The sequence below is a fragment of the Mandrillus leucophaeus genome, unplaced genomic scaffold (assembly GCF_000951045.1).
Source record: "Mandrillus leucophaeus isolate KB7577 unplaced genomic scaffold, Mleu.le_1.0 Scaffold1012, whole genome shotgun sequence".
Taxonomy (NCBI): Eukaryota; Metazoa; Chordata; class Mammalia; order Primates; family Cercopithecidae; genus Mandrillus; species Mandrillus leucophaeus.
In genome coordinates, this window is record NW_012098233.1 from 44277 (window position 1) to 64856 (window position 20580).

The 20580-nt window shown below is 32.8% G+C and overlaps 1 protein-coding gene across 4 annotated transcripts in view; it reads right to left on the minus strand.

Moving 5' to 3' along the window:
- Positions 1–530: 530 nt before the first annotated feature.
- COL11A1 (collagen, type XI, alpha 1) overlaps positions 531–20580 on the minus strand; it is a 241690-nt gene continuing 221640 nt past the window's right edge. For all 4 annotated transcript variants that reach the window (XM_011975884.1, XM_011975869.1, XM_011975892.1 and 1 more), the window contains 10 exons: positions 14524–14577; positions 13524–13631; positions 12923–12976; positions 12778–12813; positions 12632–12685; positions 10877–11126; positions 7249–7361; positions 5740–5808; positions 3742–3975; positions 531–2234 (listed from right to left, as the gene is read on the minus strand). In XM_011975884.1, the coding sequence (XP_011831274.1) occupies positions 2088–2234; positions 3742–3975; positions 5740–5808; positions 7249–7361; positions 10877–11126; positions 12632–12685; positions 12778–12813; positions 12923–12976; positions 13524–13631; positions 14524–14577 (1119 nt within the window). In that variant the 3' untranslated portion in view covers positions 531–2087. The remainder of the gene's footprint in view (positions 2235–3741; positions 3976–5739; positions 5809–7248; positions 7362–10876; positions 11127–12631; positions 12686–12777; positions 12814–12922; positions 12977–13523; positions 13632–14523; positions 14578–20580) is intronic.

Genomic DNA, 20580 nt, shown 5'->3' on the forward strand with positions numbered 1-20580 from the left:
TGGGAAGAAAATAAAAGCAAAGCCATTCAATTATCTATTCATTCTGTTGAGTGCCAAATTAAAGTTTTTTTTTTGTTTTAAATGGATAACATGGCATCCCTGAGGCAGGCTAATATGCAAAATATTTTGTTATTGCTATACTTTCATTAAAGTAAATTTTCCAATGTATACAATCCTTCTATTCCATGATACAAAAATTGGATGTATGTTTTAGATAATTAAAAAGTTCTGAATGTATGACTAATTTTGAAACAAAAACACTTTTGACACTTTGTAAAATACTTAATTACAAAAATATCTCTTTGAAATTTTAAGTATAATCTACTTTTATTTTATAAATTTAGTATTACCATGTTCTTTTTACTATTTCACGCATGTGGGGGATTTAGACAACTTATCTCTGAATGGTAATATGTTTGTTCAGAAGTGTAAAACTATTCTAATCTGGATGGTCAAGAAATAATCAAAAGCTTTATCTGCAATTGAGAATAATTTGGAAGCTATTTAAGAAAGAAAATGACCAATCCAGGTAGCCAAGACTTGAGTTTATTTATTGGATTCATATCTCCCTTCTTAAAAGGACATTTACAAACTCGATTTCAAAAATAAAAGAAATTCTTTATGACAAATTTCACGTTTTAATTTCAATATTACAGGTATGTTCTTTTGTGATAAATTATCAGTTGAAACTGTTCCAGTGAAATCTGGTATCGATTAATTTAACACTTTATATAAGAAATAATAAAACATTTATTTTCAAGTCTTACATATATTACTTAAAATAGATACAAAATTCAGTTTTTAATTTTTAAATTGTATTGCTATTTCAAGCTACCTTAAAGTAAATACCTTAGTGGGAAAAAAGGTTTAGATTTTCCTGAATAAGTATGACTTAAAACAAATACTCTTAATAACAATCCACCATATGTTATTTACTTAGCAATTAGGTAGGTCAAATGATTTATAAAATTATCTTGAAAGGAAAAAAGTAATATTTGTCGGGCAAGTAAAATAATTTTCGAGACTGTTATAATATGCAACTTAGAATCAAATTCGAGAACTTGATTGATAAGAAAATCTGACATTGCACAAATTCATAAATAATTGCTTAATTTCCATCTTTAATATTAACCTGCATTATTGAAGCACACTGAAAACAATGAGATGAGATAAGGTAGAAAAAAATTATACATATGATCGTTTGCTTGACGGAAGCATTGATTTGTTAATATACTTTCTTACACACATTTCCCTGTCCAAAAGTATAAACTTGCTTGTTTTCCATATATACAAGTATCCTGTGAAATCCTGGATTCTGAGAAGAACAAGTTTGAGGTATAGCCTTGAATAAAGCATCAAAATGCGTAATATTTTTGGCTGAGATTCAGCAAAATGACTGTCGGCAGAGAAGAGCTGATCGGAGTGTGCTTCCAAAAGTCTTCCAGATTTTTGCCCTCTGAGAATTTTGTTGGCGACATCAAATAATTGAACTCTTCAACATCAATATATACAAAGGCATTTTATTATTAACCAAAGAGAGGGGCTTAGAGTCATCAGAAATTACAACTTTATTTTTTCATAATACATATATTTATTGCCATCAGAGTTCTGCAATTCTCATAAAATTAGAGTCAGATGGAATTCCGGGACATGTGCAAGTTTTGGAAATGGACACAGGTAACAGTATAGAACTGTACACAAAATAATTACAATTTATTAAACACACTGTTTTAGCACATCCTGGATGGATGAGAATGAGCACCATATTTTTTATGAATATATATTTTTCTCTTTTTGTTTTCTACAGCACCAAAGAAATTCAGATAGGAAAAGGAGAGATGAGAATTGGGAATCAAGAATCAGCCCTGTTTCCATCTTAGCCACACTAACTTGTATCTTTACGATTTTCAAAGCTTTTGTCATGTGATTCTGCCCCCACAAGGGCATCGGTATCTCCTAAATGGTACCTGCATATGTAGCAAGTTGTTTTCTATACCATCCTTATTCAAAACTTGCATGTGGCACAAAATGGGTTGGTGGCACCAAGGTGTATTTTCTGTTGATTTCATGTGTTCTTTGTCCTAATCTTAGCCAAGAAAACAAACGGGACCAACTTCAAATCCGAACTTCTGATTCTGATCACCAAAGTCATTGATCATGACATCAACAATAGGTACTTGATCAATTTTTGGTGTATTGATTTCAATGACAGTCTTTTCATAGCCTTTTCTGGACTGTAAAATAAAGCAGAAATAAAAAGTTACACAATCATTTAATATTTTTAAGTGCATCTTAATTTTTCTTAGGCTTCTAGTGGAGGTAAGAAGCTGAGAGAGAAGAGAATAGAAAAACAAATTTTCTATTATCTATGTAATAATTCTTATTACTGAAATAGTTCTAAATTTTGAACATTGATTACTACATTTAATATTTAGCTATAATTTCTTAACTATGATAGAGCTATATATTTCATAGTTAAAAAGAATCTTGAGTTAATAAACACAATATGAAAATTGATGTTGGTATTGAATCCTCATATATATATACATATATATATACACATTTTTTTTTGTTTCTTTTTCTTTTTTGAGATGGAGTCTTGCTCTGTTGCTCAAGCTGGAGTGGAGTGGTGCAATCTCAGCTCACTGCAACCTCTGACTCCCAGGTTTGAGCCATTCTTCTGCCTCAGTCTCCCAAGTAGCTGGGTCTACAGGCATGTGCCACCATGCCTGGCTAATTTTTGTACTTTTAGTAGATGAGGTTTCACTATGTTGCCCAGGCTAGTCTTGAACTCCTGATCTCAGGTGATCTGCCCACCACGGCCTCCCAAAGTTCTGGGATTACAGGGGTAAGCCACAATATCCAGCCCCTCCTGTATAAATAATACATCTTTACCATTATAGTTAAGATATACATGGTCAAATTCTGTTACAGAAAAATTTGAATACAGGTTCAGAACTATAATGCAGAAAATCAAAAGTCAAAAAATTTCTTCTGCTATATGTTAATTTTATGAATATTTAACAATAAACTATTGGAGAAGCTTTTCCCAACTCTTTCTCCATTCATTTGCTTTATTTTCTCTTCTTTATTCTACTTGCACTACACTCATTTTGAGGAAAACATGAACTTATTTATCTATAATTGTGACTTCTCTTTAGTCATCAATATTTGGCTAAAGCAATGAGCTTTTTAGGGCACCTATTTATTATTTTCTTATATAAAATCTTATGTATGTGAAAAAGGTACTTCTATAAGATAGAGATAACAATAATGATAGTGGATCTCAAACTGATATAGTACAAATTAACAAGTTTCTTATAAAAAAATATAGGGCTAAAAATTACTGATATTATAAATGGTGTAATGGTGATTCCTTTATCTGTCATTTTAAAATCACCAGTAAGGAGGCAAATGACATAAGGTTTTTTATTTTCTTTTTCATTTTAGGAATAACTGGCTGTGATATGATTCAAATGTCAGGATTAATAAAATAACATAATCCAAGATTACCTTCTATTATGCCTTTAAAAATGTTTCAGAGTGTCTATGCGTGTAACTGTGTGTGTGTTAAGATTACTGGTTTCTCACATACCATAGTTTAACATGTCAGGATTAAGCATCAAATGTTAATAACAACTGACATCCATTTCATGAGAAAAATCTGGCTTAGGACCAATTGAAACGGTGACATATTGCCTCTCATCTCTGTGAAGGCAGACAAGCAGAACTTATACTCACCGCACAGCCATCATACAGTGCTTTGATGAAAGGGTTATTGTCATAGGACATCTCCTCATCATTCGATCCCAGGAACCGAAGGGCTTTGTCATAACTTCCTGATGACACATCATACCAGGCTGCTGACTGATGACAGTGGTAGGTGAAATTTTGCCGAGCAGAGGCAGTCAGAAGTTTCAGGAATGTCATTTGCACCATATTGATGGAATTTCCTTCAACATCTAAATATGAAAGCTAGGAATAAAGGAATAAAAAGGCACCTAATGACTCTTTTCCTCCTTTATGCTACCAAGAATAACATCATCGTCGACAGTGAACTGTGATGCCAGAAGCATGCAGATGAATCAAAAGTCCCATGTTAACCTAATTGAAAAAAGTGTACATTGAGGGTCAGAAGACCCAGAGACAGGATTTTATGAATTGTATCCCACCTAAGTTACTGTAGCCGCTGCTTACCTTTGAAACAATCATGTTATCTCTATGTCTTAGTTTCCTAAACAGTCAACTCTATAAAAAATGCTTTAGTTTCCAAGAAATGTTTCAGTATATTTGTGCATCTTTTTGAAAAACAAATTGGTAAAATAATGAAACAATGAAAACCAAGGAATCTCAGAGTAATGCGAAGATTATCTGGTTTTATGATGTTTGATTTTGACTATTCCTTTCAAACATTTCAAAATGTATCAGCTTTATCCAAATCTGTAAACATGTTCTTGCACTTTTCATTTTTGGGGCAATAGTTCTCAAAGGTTATTAATATTTTCAGAAATGCCTGTTTGTCTATTTTTAGATGATGTTTGTACTCAACATTGTATTGCTAGCACCAAGCATAATGTGCAAGACAAGTTAATACTTGTTGAGTCAATACTTATTCTGTGATAATAGCAGTAAAGTAGTCTTAGCTGTAAATTATTAACAACTGTCTCCTATCATCTTTATAAATTGTCTTAGTTTTGGTAATTAAAATATCTGAGTTCAGTTGAAACATATACACTTAAATTTGAAAAAAAAATTTGAGATGTTCACCTAGATTACAGATGAGGTTAATGTAAAGGCAGTTATCTGTTACTTTCTTCCTTAAAACAGATTTTACTTAGTTCTTATTGAATAGCAGATCAGATGATGAGTATTTTTGTAGTTTTGAAGAAAAAAAATCTACTGGGAAAATTTAATCCACAAAGATAGAGTTCTATCTGTATATATTTTAAACTTATACAAAGATAATAATGTAATATGGATGTTTAATATGCAACTGGAAGACTATAATAGATAATTATAACTCCAGTGGAGAGCGTCAATGCAACTGGTTAACATGCATGAGTTTGTATAGAAATAATAACTATATAGTCATAAATGGAAAATAATAGCTTTTCAAAGAACATTAAACTGAATAATTATCTGCATAATTGGAAAACACTTTAAATTCAATAAATTCTAAATAAAATACTTTAAACACATGTATATGTTTAAACACCTTTTAAATACGAATTTAACTTTGACATCTAATCTTAAAATATCTTTAGAAAATTATTGAAATGAACTGGTAATTGTACAGAAATCTTTAAATTTGTGCCAGAACAATCAGAAAAAGTTGCACATTGCAACTTACTGAAATGAAGAACAAAGAAGGAATTAGGTTTCAAGTAGATAGAAAATGAAATAATAGGAAGATATTAAGTAGATATTATATTCCTTATACCTGACATTTCTAACATAATCAATTTTTATGATGTCTATCTCAGGTACTTAATAAATTGCATGATTTGATCCTTGTTTTCAGTAAATTTAACATATTTCCATTTACTTTTATACAAAAATGTTAGGTTGCTTTAAGATACCACAGTGCTCTAAGAGATATTAGGTGGAACAAACTAGAGACCACAGGGAATCCTCCTTTAGCATAATTTAGACTTTCACTGTTAAGGTCCAGAAATACATAATTAGAACTTCACTTCTTGAGTTTGTGAAAAACCATTTCATGTTGAGGTAATAACATACCAGTTTTCCCCTCTTAAATTCACTAAACCAACTTCCTGGTTTCTCCTTTGGCCATGATGAAATCCTTACCTGTTGTAAAGGAATAGAAAAGTTAGTAAGTAGGTGAAAATTTACAGTATAAACAGCATTTTTATAGACATATAATTCATTTTTAGTAAGACTGAGAAAATAAGGAGTTCTTACAATCATTTTAAAATGATACAAATTAGATTACACAAAATGAGATAAAGAGAAAAATTTGAGATAGATCCTGTAAATTCTATGCAGTGAAGATTGAGCCATTTCCTTTTTGTTCTCTTCTTGCTCTAAAGGAAAAGGGAAAAGACGACCTGGTAAAGGCATACTAAGGGTTGCAGGGGACATTGGTGGAACACTCAGAAACCCTTTACAAAGGAAATCCTCCAACTGTCAGTCAGTGTCATCAAGCAAGGCAGATACCGTCTTCACTCCATAGCCAAGGAACATGTTTGAAAGTATTTAGACAGTAGCTAAGGAGAGATGCTATGTGAAAGGCATTGACTGGAAACAACCCGAATCATTCCCTGCTGGTTAGAATATTTAGAATCTTTTATAGATCTGCATTTATTATTCTGCTTTGTGAAGAACAGCAAAGGGTTTATAAGTCCTCACAATAGGGAACTTGAATTATCTGTGTAAGAAACGGCATTTTCTATTTTTCCACATTTCTCTGGAGGCTAGGGTAGCTTTACTGTGCTTCATCACATGCCAAGTAGGGTTGGGAGATGGAAGTTGTTTTTTTCTCCTGCCCTTACTACCCACTCTTTCCTCAGAAACTTAATTTCTCTCCCAAAACCATTAGTCACACATAAAGCTACTTGTTTTGCCTTAAGGAGTTTCTATGCCTCTATTGTCCACATCATTTACTAGGAAGAATGAGATTTATTACATGAATACCAATAAAGACAAAATGTCCCACTGATAAAATGTTTGGAGAATATTGTTATGCTTGTGAATAAACTTTCTTTACATTAATGATTTGCATTTAGCTTTGAAGATAGAACTCAGTATACTGGTAATACTGTTAGGTAAAAATTAAATAATTTGTTTAAAGGAGCTAAATATTTAAAAAATATGTAAGTGCAGAAAAGACTTTTGTTGTATATAAAAGATTAATTCTTTATAAAATTAGATATTTTGGGTGTAATATGCAGCTGTGAGGTCTATGATGTGGTAATTGGGCAGAAGAACACTATACAGGCACTACAATTTGAGATTCAGCTGTGCTGTGTCATGGAAAGCCATAGAATTTTTGAGAGCAAGCAGGTGCAGAAAGAATACATCTGGGTAAAAAATAAAGAAGAGAAGTATTTGTTAACTCTCTGCATCAATTTGGTGCTTATTCATGTTTATGCAAATGAAGTGCTCTAATTATTCTGTAAGAAAAGCAGATAAATGAAAATATGACAGTATAATTTTCCTGTTTAGTTCAATATTGCAAAACATGGCAGGAACTGTCAACATTCACCACCAAAACAGATTGGTACTTACTCCCTCAGATTTTTTGTCTGGATAAATGCAAGTCTCACCACCAGATGTGAAATTACAGTAAACTTTGAAGGAATCTCCTGAGCAACCTTGGTTAGGATCAATCCAATATTCACCTAGAAGGTAGCAAAAAATATGTCATATAAAAATGCATTGACATCATTGTTGAATGCATTAGATATCAAATTTTGTTAGAAAGAGAAATAGGAAAAATACATGTTAATAGATCTTTTCCCTTTTAAGCTTTTGGGCATATTGGGGTATGTTTTTTAATAGACAGTGATACTTTCTCTTGTCTGCCTCAAAGCTTTGCAGGTGCCCCATATATTCTACCTGGAATACCTTTTTAAAATTCTTATCATGCCTATCACTTTTTGGTTTCAGCTTAAATATCATCTCCTCAAATATTAACATTCCATTTATCCCTGTGTAATAAATTGTATGCATATTGAAATAAGACATACTTGACTCCAAATCTCATAAGTATTATTTACTACTTAAATAATCTGAGTAGTATGATCAATATATTTTCTTCCTAGTTTATTCATTTGTAACAATGGAGGTGATGTCGGATCTACTTAGCCTCAGGGATCAAACCTCTGCCTTATTTTATATATATAAAAAAAACCTTCTTGCAATAAATGTACTCTCTCTTTGAAGGGGGTCCTAAGAAGAACTACTTTATATATTTTAATGCAGCCTGCTATTAATGCTATTGCTGAAGTGTTGCAGAACACATTTTATCATGTGAATAATCATCACCATTCATTTGGTGTTACGTGAGTAAGCATTGACAATAGTGGGAGTAGCAAAGTTATTCTTTAGATAACTGACAATATGGTTTTAGTTAACAAGAGTTACTAGGAGTGAAAAGTGATATACATGTAAACATTACTTTGGTTCCCTCTGTTGGTGCTCAGAAAATGATACCCCAAAGTGAAAGCCTATGAAGCAGTTTTTCTCTGACCTCTGCCCTCCTGTCTCTCATCCCTCATTCTCCCCTGAGGCAAGTTATAGAAATTAGAATCCTTCCTCCCCAATGTGGGTCATAGAAACCAGAACCCCTTTTCTGCAAAGCCAGCTATAAAACCTAAACACATTACTCTAACTGTTACAGTAGGTAGTCAGTCAGACATAAATAGGGAGGGAGAGTCCCGCCAACCCCACCAGGAATGTCAGGCGACCATCAGATGAAGGTCAGGCGGTTGTTAAACTGTCTCGCTAAAATAATAATTGGTTGCAGTTGGTGCCAGGGAATGGCCGTCTCCCTTTCCCTCATAGAAAACACCTGAAACTAGTGACCAGCAGCTTCTTTATATGATCTCAGGAGGTAGGCTAGTGGGCTCAAGCATGCGCAGTAAGATGCAAATGGTTGGCGTTTGACTGGTAGATAACATTCCTCTGGGAACACTCAACAGGTAAGGGAAAAATGCCTCAAGTGAGCATGCGCACAACTCCAGTGAACACAAGGTATGTGTGGCCCCTCCAAAGTGCTGACAGCCCACTGCCCTTGCAGACAGCGCACCCCAAGGGAAAATCAGGGGAGAAGAGATGCAAACCTCAGAAACATACCAATATAGAAAACCCCAAGTCAAAGGTCAAACCACACACTTGAATCCCTCAAGACGACCGCTTGACCCTCTTCCAAGTGCACTTTCTTTCATTCCTGTTCTAAAACTTTCTAATAAACTTTCACTCCTACAACCCTTAGTATGGCATATCGATTTGCCACTGCTAACATAACCTTCACCCACCTTTCTATGTAACAGCTGGCCGTAAAGTAATTAAAACCTTTATTCCAGAGGGGTTCTACCCTGTACTTGGGAGGATGAAATGCTACAATACAGAGGCCAGGGAGAATCTGAACACAAGGCCTTACTAGGTTTCCCTACTCAGATTAGTACCATTAGCTCATACCCTTTTTTTATCCAATATTATATTGCATTTCTACACAGCTGTCCCTGCCTTATCGAACCTAAGCATAAAATCAGACAGCTTCCTCTGTATCTTTGCAGCTTGAATCTGAAGACTCCTATGTCATGTTAAACTATAATCAAATACATTTTTAATACTTTTCTCTTGTTAATCTCTTTTTTTCTTATATAGGGGTGGCAGCTTTGACCTTTATACTGAGAAGGAAAGGAATCAAATTATTTCTACCTTTATACTTCCAACTGTTTTTCATCCTGCCACTTCATTTTAAATATTTGAATTACATAAGTCCACTGGCTATGAACTTTTAATATTTTAAAAGCTCAAATTGCTTATCTTGGTGCTGGAACTCTAAAAAATGCAATGTCAACCTGCTTTATCTTCTGCTATTACTTGTATATAAACAGGAAAAGTATTCTAACAGTCACATAGCTTTAATATGTTTTTTAACAAAAACATCTACATTTTTTCAGATTACACCATTAATATACTCATGTCTGAAACAAATTAGAATTCTCAGGAAAAAAAATACAAGGAAATAAGAAAATCATCTAAGATTTTACCAAGTAGAGATAACCACTGTAAATCTTTGATATTTCTTATATGGTTTTTAGGAGTATATAACATTGAATTATCTAAATCATCTAAATCCTTTGCTTAAATAATACCAGTTAAAAGTAAATCTCCTTATAAATCACTAAACTAAATGTATCTTTTTCAGATAAACATATTATAAACATGAAGATGTCAGATACCAGTTTGTATAGGAATACTAATAATTACCTGTGTTTTACCTTTAACAGGTGTGCTTAAGATTAGAAGATTTTTGTGACATCCTTTTTTTATGCCGGCTGTTTTTGAACTACACTGAATTTTTCTATCTGCATTGAGTTACTTAGATCACAGTTATAACTGTCATTATATGACTGGTAGTGCAAAACGATATTTTCTGCTGAGTAAAGGGGAGACAAAATAGTTCAACATAAAGTGGGAAATTTAAAAATCAGATGAAGATCTGCCCCTTGCTACTTTAATTATTGTATAAGTTTAGTCAACTAACTTAGCATACCTGAAACTCTTTCTTTCTCTGACCAATAGGTATATAAAGGTTTTGTCAAAGAGTTGGTATGATAAATTATCCTAATTGTTATTAGTGAGTAAGAATTCACAGTTGTTTGGAATATCTGTGGATGAGTTAAAGATACATTTTTGATCCAAGCTATCCAAATTCTTAAATATTCAGTGTACCAAATCATTGCTAAACCGATAGATCAAATATACATCAGTTATGCTATTTACATATATCCATATTATTCATACTAATCTAAAATACTAATCATATTAATGTAAGTATTCACATTAACATGAAGTTAGTAATCATATTACAATATACACATGTGTGTATACACAATATCTATTCTGTGATAGTTATTACAAGCAAAGTACATTTGTGTTAGCTCTAAACATCCAACAATGATCTTGTCATAGTTTAATAAAACCTTATTTAACAGACAAGGATTTTCCAAAGCAACTCTTGATTTATACAGTATAAATGATTTTTTTCTATCTAGAAGAGAATTAACTGTTTCGTTTTATTTAGAGACTGTATTAAACATTTAACTAGAATAAACGAGCTGACAATGCACCTCAGAAACTCAGAGGCTCGGTATATTTGCTTTGTCATGTATTATTAACATACCATCTGGGAAGTCAGGATGGCTGAGTTGCAGGTCTTTACAAGTTCGGGCTGGATTGGTCTGAGTACCCATAGGAAATTTCATATGCTCGATGTCTTGTTTCAGGGAATTGAGGGAACCAAATATTTCTTCCATTCCATCTGAGTAATCAAGAATATTATCATCTGCATCCGCTTGCATGCCTTCAGTATGTCTTCTCGTTTTTTTGGAGGACAAGATTGGTAAAGGCTGAATGACTTCTCCAGGTGGACCCTGTAAAGAAGAAAATATAAGTGAAATTGTTTCATAAGGTGGAATATTCTGCAGATATTAATTAATACTGGTTATGTTTTTGTTATAAGAAATTAAAGTTGGTTTAACTTTTCAGTAGCTACAAAATTTATGCTATAGGATAAGTTTATAAATATATAAATGTCATAGATTCTTCTATGATGAACTTGGTGGAAATACTGAGGTAGGTGAATAAGTTAGATGACTTCTCGCCCTTTATGTACACAATAATATAGCACAGATTTGTGTAGATATGTTATATATGTTAGTCTCTTGTTTATTAATTAGTCATCATTTATATGCCCTAACTCTACAACTAGATTGTAAAGTCTCTGAGGATTAGAACAGCACTTTAAAGCTATTGCGCTCTTAACTATTATATTTGATAATTTATATTATAAAACATTAAACATTAAAAAATATGTACACATTAGTTTGCTTCAAACACATGTGACTTAAATCATTATAAATGAACAAACTTAAAATAAATGCAACCAGACTTGAATTCACATTGCGAGCAGAGCTATAGCAAATAGTTATCATATTGTCATGGGTTGAATTGGATCCCACGACAATTTGTAATGTTGAAGTCCTAATTCTCAGTATCTCAGAATGTAATCCCATTTGGAAATACAGTCATTGAAAATATAATTAGCTACCATAATGTCACTAGAGTGGGCCCAAATCCAATGTAAGCGATATTCTTATAAAAAGGAGAAGTTTAAACACAGATACACCCAAAGAAGGAAGATATGTGAAGAGGCAGGGAAAAGACAGCCATCACAAGCCAAGAAGAGAAGTGCAGAACAGATCCTTCCGCCATGGACCTCAGAAGGAAGCAACGCTGTCGACACCTTGATCTAGGACTTCTAGCTTCCAACACTGGGAGATAATGCATTTCTGTTGTTTGAGCCACCAACTCTGTGGTACTTTGCTATGGTAGCCCTAGCAAACTAGTATACATATAGTTGGAAAGATTTTAGCTCAGGAAAGAAGAATAACATTTCTTTCACATGGATCTATATTTTAATTCTACCATTCAATTAGTTATGTGAAGCCTAGAACATTTTAGTATTAATAAGTGGTAGCTATTACTATTGCTTTTATTAGTATCCTTATATATGCACTAGGAAAAAATGTGAAGCATCTGAATTTTTGTCATTATTCCTAGAGTCAAGCATAAATGTATCTTTTTGGCATAAAATAAGTTGGTTTCAGTAATGTGACAAAATAGTATATGAATCTCTTGAAAAATTAATAAAAACAAGGCTATAATATATAATTAGGGTATTTATATTTGAACAGTGAAATCAATTAAAATTTAAGTCTTGGCATGTAGACTTGATTATGTAAATGATATAATGTTTCCTATAAAATCAACACTTTTGACAGAATGTGCTTTTTGTCTATCTTATAAATTCAGAGAAATCATTGGCAGCTTCCAGATGCGAATTATCAGAATTTCACTCTTGTTAACATGTACTTACCGGAGGCCCAGGAGGCCCTGGAAGACCACTGTCACCTTTCTGGCCAGCGGGTCCCTGTTAGAAAGAAGAGAGAGGACATAAATAAAGAAGAGGCAATTAAATAGGTTTCAATGAAAAATTAAATTGTCAAAGGGAAAAGTACTTACAGTAGAGCCTTTGTTACCCTTTGGGCCTTGAGGACCCTAGAAAATGCAAAGGCAAAAGCACAGATAAAAATCTGGAGCATTTGTGTCTCTTTGTTATATTTGTAACTTAACCCTACCTTATAAGGTTATTTTGTCTTGTACTTACTGGCAAGCCTGGAGGACCAGGTGGACCTAATGGACCAGCAGGACCAGGAATTCCCTAGAGAGAGAATCAGCCAATGTAAAGGGATTTCCTCAGCTATTTCATTTTCATGTTTTCATAACTTTTTAACATTTTCATAACAGCATACACTATAAAATTTAGAGTATGCAAAAATATTTATGAATGGCTTAAACATTTTTCCATGGTGAATCTAAAAATTAACTTGTGCAAAATAATCAGAATTTTTCCTATGTTGCTACAATATCAATGAGGTTTTTCTTTTAAATCTATGTGTGTATATGTGTATATTCCTTTATCCCTCAGAATATGATTTACAGGTGATGGGAATTTAGTACATGTTGGTTTAAATAATACTCAACTGTAATTTTTATGGTTTCTAACTTAAATATTGTAAAATTTATTTACCCTAGGGCTGAATACAAATATCTTTTTAAGAACATTACTGACTTAAACAAATAAGAATTAAGACACTCTAAATTCTTTCTTTAATCATACTTAAAGGACTGTGTGTGTGTGTGTGTGTGTCTGTGTGTGTGTATATTATTGGAAATGAGTAGAAAAAATAACCTGTATTTTTACTCACCCCATCCCCTTTTGCTCCTGGAGATCCTTGAGTTCCAGGGAGCCCTCGGTCACCTTTTTCCCCTTGTTCTCCTGGAGGACCAATCAGGCCAATTAAACCAGGATGTCCCTTTGAAAGGCAGAGAAAAAAGTTATAACATGTGCATTACTATCTTCATAAAATTTTAGTTATAAAATATTTGCACATTACATTTCTAAAGCATAAAAATGAACAATGCTGATAAAACAACATTAAAATAACCCTTCTGAATGAAATATACAGTTAAAAATCTCCTTCTCATCACCTAACTGGATCTTTTACTGCTTACTTTAAGTGAGGGCTTTATTAAGCATTGGAAATAATACAAAACAAAATGCTTTCTAAAAATATCATTTTAAGTACTCCATTTGAGGAATCTCTCAACCAAAAATGACCATCTATAATATTAGTTGAATAAATAACAGAAAACTCATTATTTTAATAAGTATCTCATTTAATATGAAATAATTTCTATTCTTCAGAGACTCTGCAGTCTTTAAAAGGCATTTGAAGATTTAAAAATAATCCAAACAATAATAATACCATTTTTAAAAAGGCTCATTTCTCTAAGAACTTGGTGCAACTCAGCATAAATTATAGGAGAGCAAATTAGTATTTGAAAGATATTTCTAGTTTAAAATTTTTATTTTCACATTTAAAAACATAAAAATAGATATTTTGTTATTCAGCCTGTTTATTTTCTGAATAGTTATTTTAGTATAACCATATGCTTTCTCCATATGGTTGCTATAATGGAATCTTGAGAAGATATAACACTGAATTCTGGCACATTTTTCACTATTTGCATATTTTCTCCCCTCTAAATACATCTGGGAAACTAAGGATTGAAGCTTTTTTCAGGGTTAGAATGACGAAGATATTGGTTGACATTTTTTTTTTGAATGATTTTAATCTGCAAAAGCAAGGCTATTAGTATATAAAAGCATATTCTTTTATCAATAACACATTCTTTCATTCTCACCTTTTCACCCTTGGAGCCAGGGTCACCTTTGAGACCAGGTAAGCCAGGAGGTCCCTAAATAATAAAAAAAATAAATAAATAAAAATAAAATAGAATAGGTATGAATTAAAGAATCCTGTGACTAGTCACAGACCTAGTTTGGTTTTGAAAAGACAGACTTGAAAATAATAATGATTAATGTTGCTTTATTTTTAAGGCTTCTAAGTAAATTTACATATTTAAAATGCTATGGTTTAATTTGTAACCATAATATTCATAATTTTGATTAAATGAACGTGAAGTTAGAAATAGAACATGGTTATATGGGTTTTCAGTTAAGAAGAAAGTGTCAGTTTTTAAGTACACTAGTTTCAGAAGGGATTTCCAAATTACATATCCAGTCAGTCAAACATTTTTATGTTACACAAATTTAAAAGGTTATAATATTTTTAGTACAATTTTTGAAAAACTCAATAAACTTTTGACAGTCAATAGATCTTTGATAACCACAGGAAAAAAATTAGACAAAATTTTCATACACTGTTTGGTTTGTATTTAAGTAATAACCTCTATTTGTATATGTTAGAATGGTTGCCTAATAATATTCTATAGAATAAGAAGATAATTCCTATATATACTAAATTAAAACATGGAACTCTGTAATTCTTCTAGGCAATGGCCAATTTTCTGAATTCTGATCTCAATTCTTATTCTTTGTTCTCTTGAAATTAGATGTCTTTCACTGTGATTACTGGAGAGAGACATATATTAAGAACACTTAATAATTCCAATAAAATATTGCATGTATATTACTCATGAAGAAGTTAGAGACCATGACTATTAATTTCTCTAAGTTAAACTATACAACGTTACAAACTACATCAAGATGGTACTTTCAGCTGCAATTTCTAAATTGTACCTCATATCTAAATGATTTATGAAATTAATAAAGAAATTTATTTTTATATAAATATACTTCTATTTCAATAATTTAACTTTTTTAATAGTCCCAGACAAAGACATTTATCTTTTTGACTTATATTTCTATGAAAATTATGGCATGACTTTAGCAACTAACTCTTTGTCCTGCCTCCCAACCAAAAAAATCTTCATACTGATGACTTTCGAACAAACTGCTTTATCTACAAATTGTTGTACTCTAGCCCAGGCACAATGGCTCACACCTGTAATCCTAGCAGTTTGAGAGCCTGAGGTGGGAGGATCGCTTGAACCTAGGAGTTTGCAACCAGCCTCGGTAACATAGCGAGACATTTTGTCTCCAAAAAAAAAAAAGCAAAAACTAGAATTAGTGGTGTACACCTGCTGTCCTAGCTAATTGAGAGGCTAAGGCAGGAGGGTCACTTGAACCCATGAGTTTGAGTCTTCAGTGAGCTATGATCACACCACTGCACTCCAGCATGGATGACAGAGAACACCCTGTTGCTAGAAAAAGTAAACAAAACAAAAAAACACACCACACTAACAAACCAAATTGTTGTACTACAATTTTGAAGACAACACAAAATACAGTCCTTGTTGTGAAAGTATACAAGTGAAACTACGCAGGCAACAGATGCTGTTGGAAGTGAAACTGAGGCTAAAAAAACGATTTATATGTGACTCGTGAAATTAGGGCCACGATAACCTAAATATGTCACTACTGCTTGCCACAAGTAAGGCACCCAGCAACAAAAGCAAACTGTTCATACAGTTTCTCTATGAATTAGAATTGTTTTGATAGAATTGAATTTTCTCGATTATAATTTCAGTAATAATTTTCATCATGGCTCTATGACAGCAAATTGTTTTAACTTTTTACCAACGTACATCATGGGTCACCACTACTGTATCTTCTACAAGGCTACCATGAGTAATATTTTCCTCTATCTGGAAACACTCTATTTCTTCAGTGTAAAAAAGCACATTATATCCTGGTCCATAATTTTTGTGAATTTAAAGCATTAAGAACTATGGATCTGATCCAAGCAGTGTGATGCACTAGGAAAAGTATGGGTTCAGAATAGGATAGGTCTGGCATAGAAACCAAACTCTCTTCTTAGCTACTTAAATTAATTGGACAAATAGAGCTTCAGTATTCTCATCTACAAGCTGGGGACTACAAGTCCTGTCTCATACTGCTGCTACATGAATCAGGATGGGCCTCCCTATTCCTTCGTTTCTGAAGCCTGCTTCTCAAACTGAAACTGTGAACATCAGGAAAGAGCAAGAATAGTGTTAATATAAATTAGCGCTTGTGTAACAATGGTATTTTGGACTATTATTAGATATATTTATGTTTTCGGCCGGGCGCGGTGGCTCAAGCCTGTAATCCCAGCACTTTGGGAGGCCGAGATGGGCGGATCACAAGGTCAGGAGATGGAGACCATCCTGGCTAACACAGTGAAACCCCGTCTCTACTAAAAAATGCAAAAAAACTAGCCGGGCGGGTTGGCGGGCGCCTGTAGTCCCAGCTACTCGGGAGGCTGAGGTAGGAGAATGGCGTAAACCCGGGAGGCGGACCTTGCAGTGAGCTGAGATCCAGCCACTGCACCCCAGCCTGGGCGACAGAGCAAGACTCCGTCTCAAAAAAAAAAAAAAAAAAGATATATTTATGTTTTCAAATTCAGTTAATTCTCTAAGTATTAAAATGGACAATTTCCCTATATTATTCAATTAACAACAGACAAAAGTTATTTTCAAACAAGCATATGCAGTTTTAAGTGTGGATATACTTAATAATAATCTTCTAATAAGGAGAAAAATACTAATCCTCAGAGTCAAATTTATATGAGTTTAGTTACATTCTCTTTTATATAAGAATAAACAATCATCCCGCCCTGTTAAATCTCAGACAAAAAGATCACAAGGAAACTAGCAAATTCATTTTTGAGTAATAGTGATCTCCCCATTATCTGGTGCGTTGCTCGCCACAGTAAAAACTGTATAAACAGTGAAGCATAATACAAATTTGAATTATTATCATTAGTTTTAGATATGCTACAGATAAATACCTATCAACTTTTTCATCCCATTCTAATAGAAAAAACTAAAATGGCAAAAAAAGAACTACTAGTGATTCTAATTGCTCAAGCTTAATGAAAAATATATTAGACATTATTTGTGTTTTGAATGCATTAAAAATCCTTTCCATAAATATTATTCATGAAGAAGTTAGAGATAATGAGTACTAATTTCTCTAAGATAATAATCTCTCATAACATTACAAACTACATCTAAAGATGAATTTGCCAAATAAAATCAGTTTTTATTCTCATCAGCTGGAAACAGAAATTGGTATGATATTGAGAGCAGTTATAAATAACCCTCTGAACCTGAAACAGATCAAAAACATCAACTCTGCATATAAAAATGTTATTCTAACTATACATATTTTCTATTTTTCTCTTTCGGATATTGTAAATTGAAAACCCCCAGGGAAATACATAATTCATAAGTAATAAAGTGAAAAGGAAAACAGGGATGATACATTCTTAAGTGTCTAGAATACACAAGCAAACATTTTCCCCTGCAGTATTATGCTTTCTGGAATATTTGCTTTGATCTGCATTTCAAAACTCTAGTTCATTGAAATTTAAAGAAACTGCAGATCCTACACTTTATTTAAAAGACAAAATTGTGGAATAATATTTAATCTGGTGAAAACCAAATGCTTTGTTTAAACCTTTTTAATCATTATGGAATGCTACCCATATCACCCTTGTCTACAGATAACTTAAATGTAGCATTAAAGAAATAAACTCTAATTCAGTATCCCATTCTATCTTTTAAGTTTTTATTGTTTAAAAAATAATGCTATCAGATATTTATCATTTTATTATCAAAAGCAGAAATGTGTGATAATACTAAATAATCTTGTTTGAACATAAATGCTAAATAATTTTTCAGCTGCATTAAAACAAATAGAATCTTAAGAGAGTATGAAACAAAATAAAATAAAAGCTTAAAACTAAGACAGATGTTAATTCTGACTTCAAAAAATCAAATACATTTTAATTTTTAAAGTAACTAAATTATTTCAATTTTGACTTTGTATCAGAGGGTAGAATTTAGACATCATCATTCTTCTCTTTAAAACACTCAATTGGTGAGGCGTGGTTGGCTCAAGCCTGTAATCCCGCACTTTGGGAGACAGAGGGGCATGGATCACTTGAGCAAAGGAGTTCAAGACCAGCCTGAGCAACTGTTAAAAACCTATTTGTACTAAAAATGCCAAAAATTAGCCTGGTGTAGTGGCACAAGCCTGTAGTCCCAGCTAATCAGGAGGCTGAGGTGGGAGGATCACCTAAGCCTAGACCAAGGTTGTAGTGACTCGTGATTGTGCCATGGCACTCCAGCCCCAGTGACAGAGTGAGACTCTGTCTCAATAAAATAACTAACTAACTAACTAAATAAATAAATAAATAAATGAAACATTCAGTCTTATTCCCATTTAATGTTGGTTGACTACTAAAATAGCAGTATAATTCAACCAATACAAAATTCTATTGAAATTTTGAAAAATCCTTTAAGAAACCCTAATAAAATTATACTGACTCTAACAGAGTTCCACTTAAAAAAATAAACTCGAATAGAATTCTTTATATAGGCTCATCACCATCCTTAGCTTTTGATTAGCTTCCATATGTGCTATTTATCTTTTTTGTTTGCTGGAGTGCAATGATGTGATCTTGGCTCACTGCAACCTCCGCCTCCCGGGTTCAAGCTATTCTCCCACCTCAGCCTCCCGAGTAGCTGGAATTACAGGTGTGAGCCACCATGCCCAGCCCATCTGTGCTATTTGTCAAACTTCAATTCCATACGGTGATCTAAGTACACATTTGTAGTGTGTGTGTGTGTATGCCTATACACATATACAAATGTAAATCTGTTGAATTCATGTTCATAAACAAGTTTTTTACCATGTGAAATATGTACTTTTTAAAGTAAAAAATAAATACTATATCATATCTGACTCTAGGAGAGCTGATAGCATAGTGTGGGCAGACACCAAGCAGAAATCATTTTAAGAGTCTAAAAACTTAGTTTGTTGTACTCTATTCCAAAGAATTTCATATCCAGAAACTTCCTATAAAATTGTTAAACTTATCTATGTGGGTAATGGATGCTCTGTTAGCTATTTCAATTGTCTAAATAGGCAGCTGCCAATCTGGAGAGATGAAAGTAGGTAAGTTGTACTTACTGAACAGCTAAGTTGTATTTAAAAGTTGGGGAAAAGGGGAATGTCTTGGTAGCTTTATCTCACCAGTAGAAACAATACAGTAGGTAGTTACAGGCAGCTTCTAGAAGGGGAAAAGAGACCCAATAGGTACTTGTGGAAATCCAGAGATAAGCAAATTGAAGCCTGTGTAGATTTGGATATGGGTGTGAATATATGTTATAATGAGGAAAAAAATCATCATGGAGAAAGTATTATTATTATAGCTTTCACACAGATTAATTCAGAGATTAATAGAAACCTCTAAGAATTTCCAAATCTCTGTTAGTCTCACAGCCACTGTGTTATCCACACTTAAACCTCCCTGTTCCTTCTTTAATAATCACATCATGTTTCTAAACAGGGAAGGGTCCCTAGAGGAAATGACATTAAAATGGTCCGACTCTGTGTATATCTAGTATCCTCTGCTTGAGTCTATCATAGTACTTAATATGTTAACACTCTAACTTTTGTACAAAAATACAAGGTATTTTTGTATAAGTATAATTGTATTTGATCTCTTCCATTTGCTTTAATAGTCAACAACTTTTGCATAAGGTTTATTGATGATACACATCATGAATGAGGTCGAATTTAGTTACTTTCCACTAAGAATATAAAATTGATTGTTTTTCAAAATATTTATCATTATTTCATTATTTCATTTATCATTATATCATTATTTCATTCATTTAGTGATTCTTGATTTGGTGCTACTCGTGCTAATTGGTGATATAAAAGTGATTTATAAGCAATTCATTTAATTAACCTAAGAACCCCATGGGGTAGAAGATATCCATATCCCAATTTAACTCATTTAAACTTTAGACATATCATCGGATAGAGGCTAGCAATATTCCCAT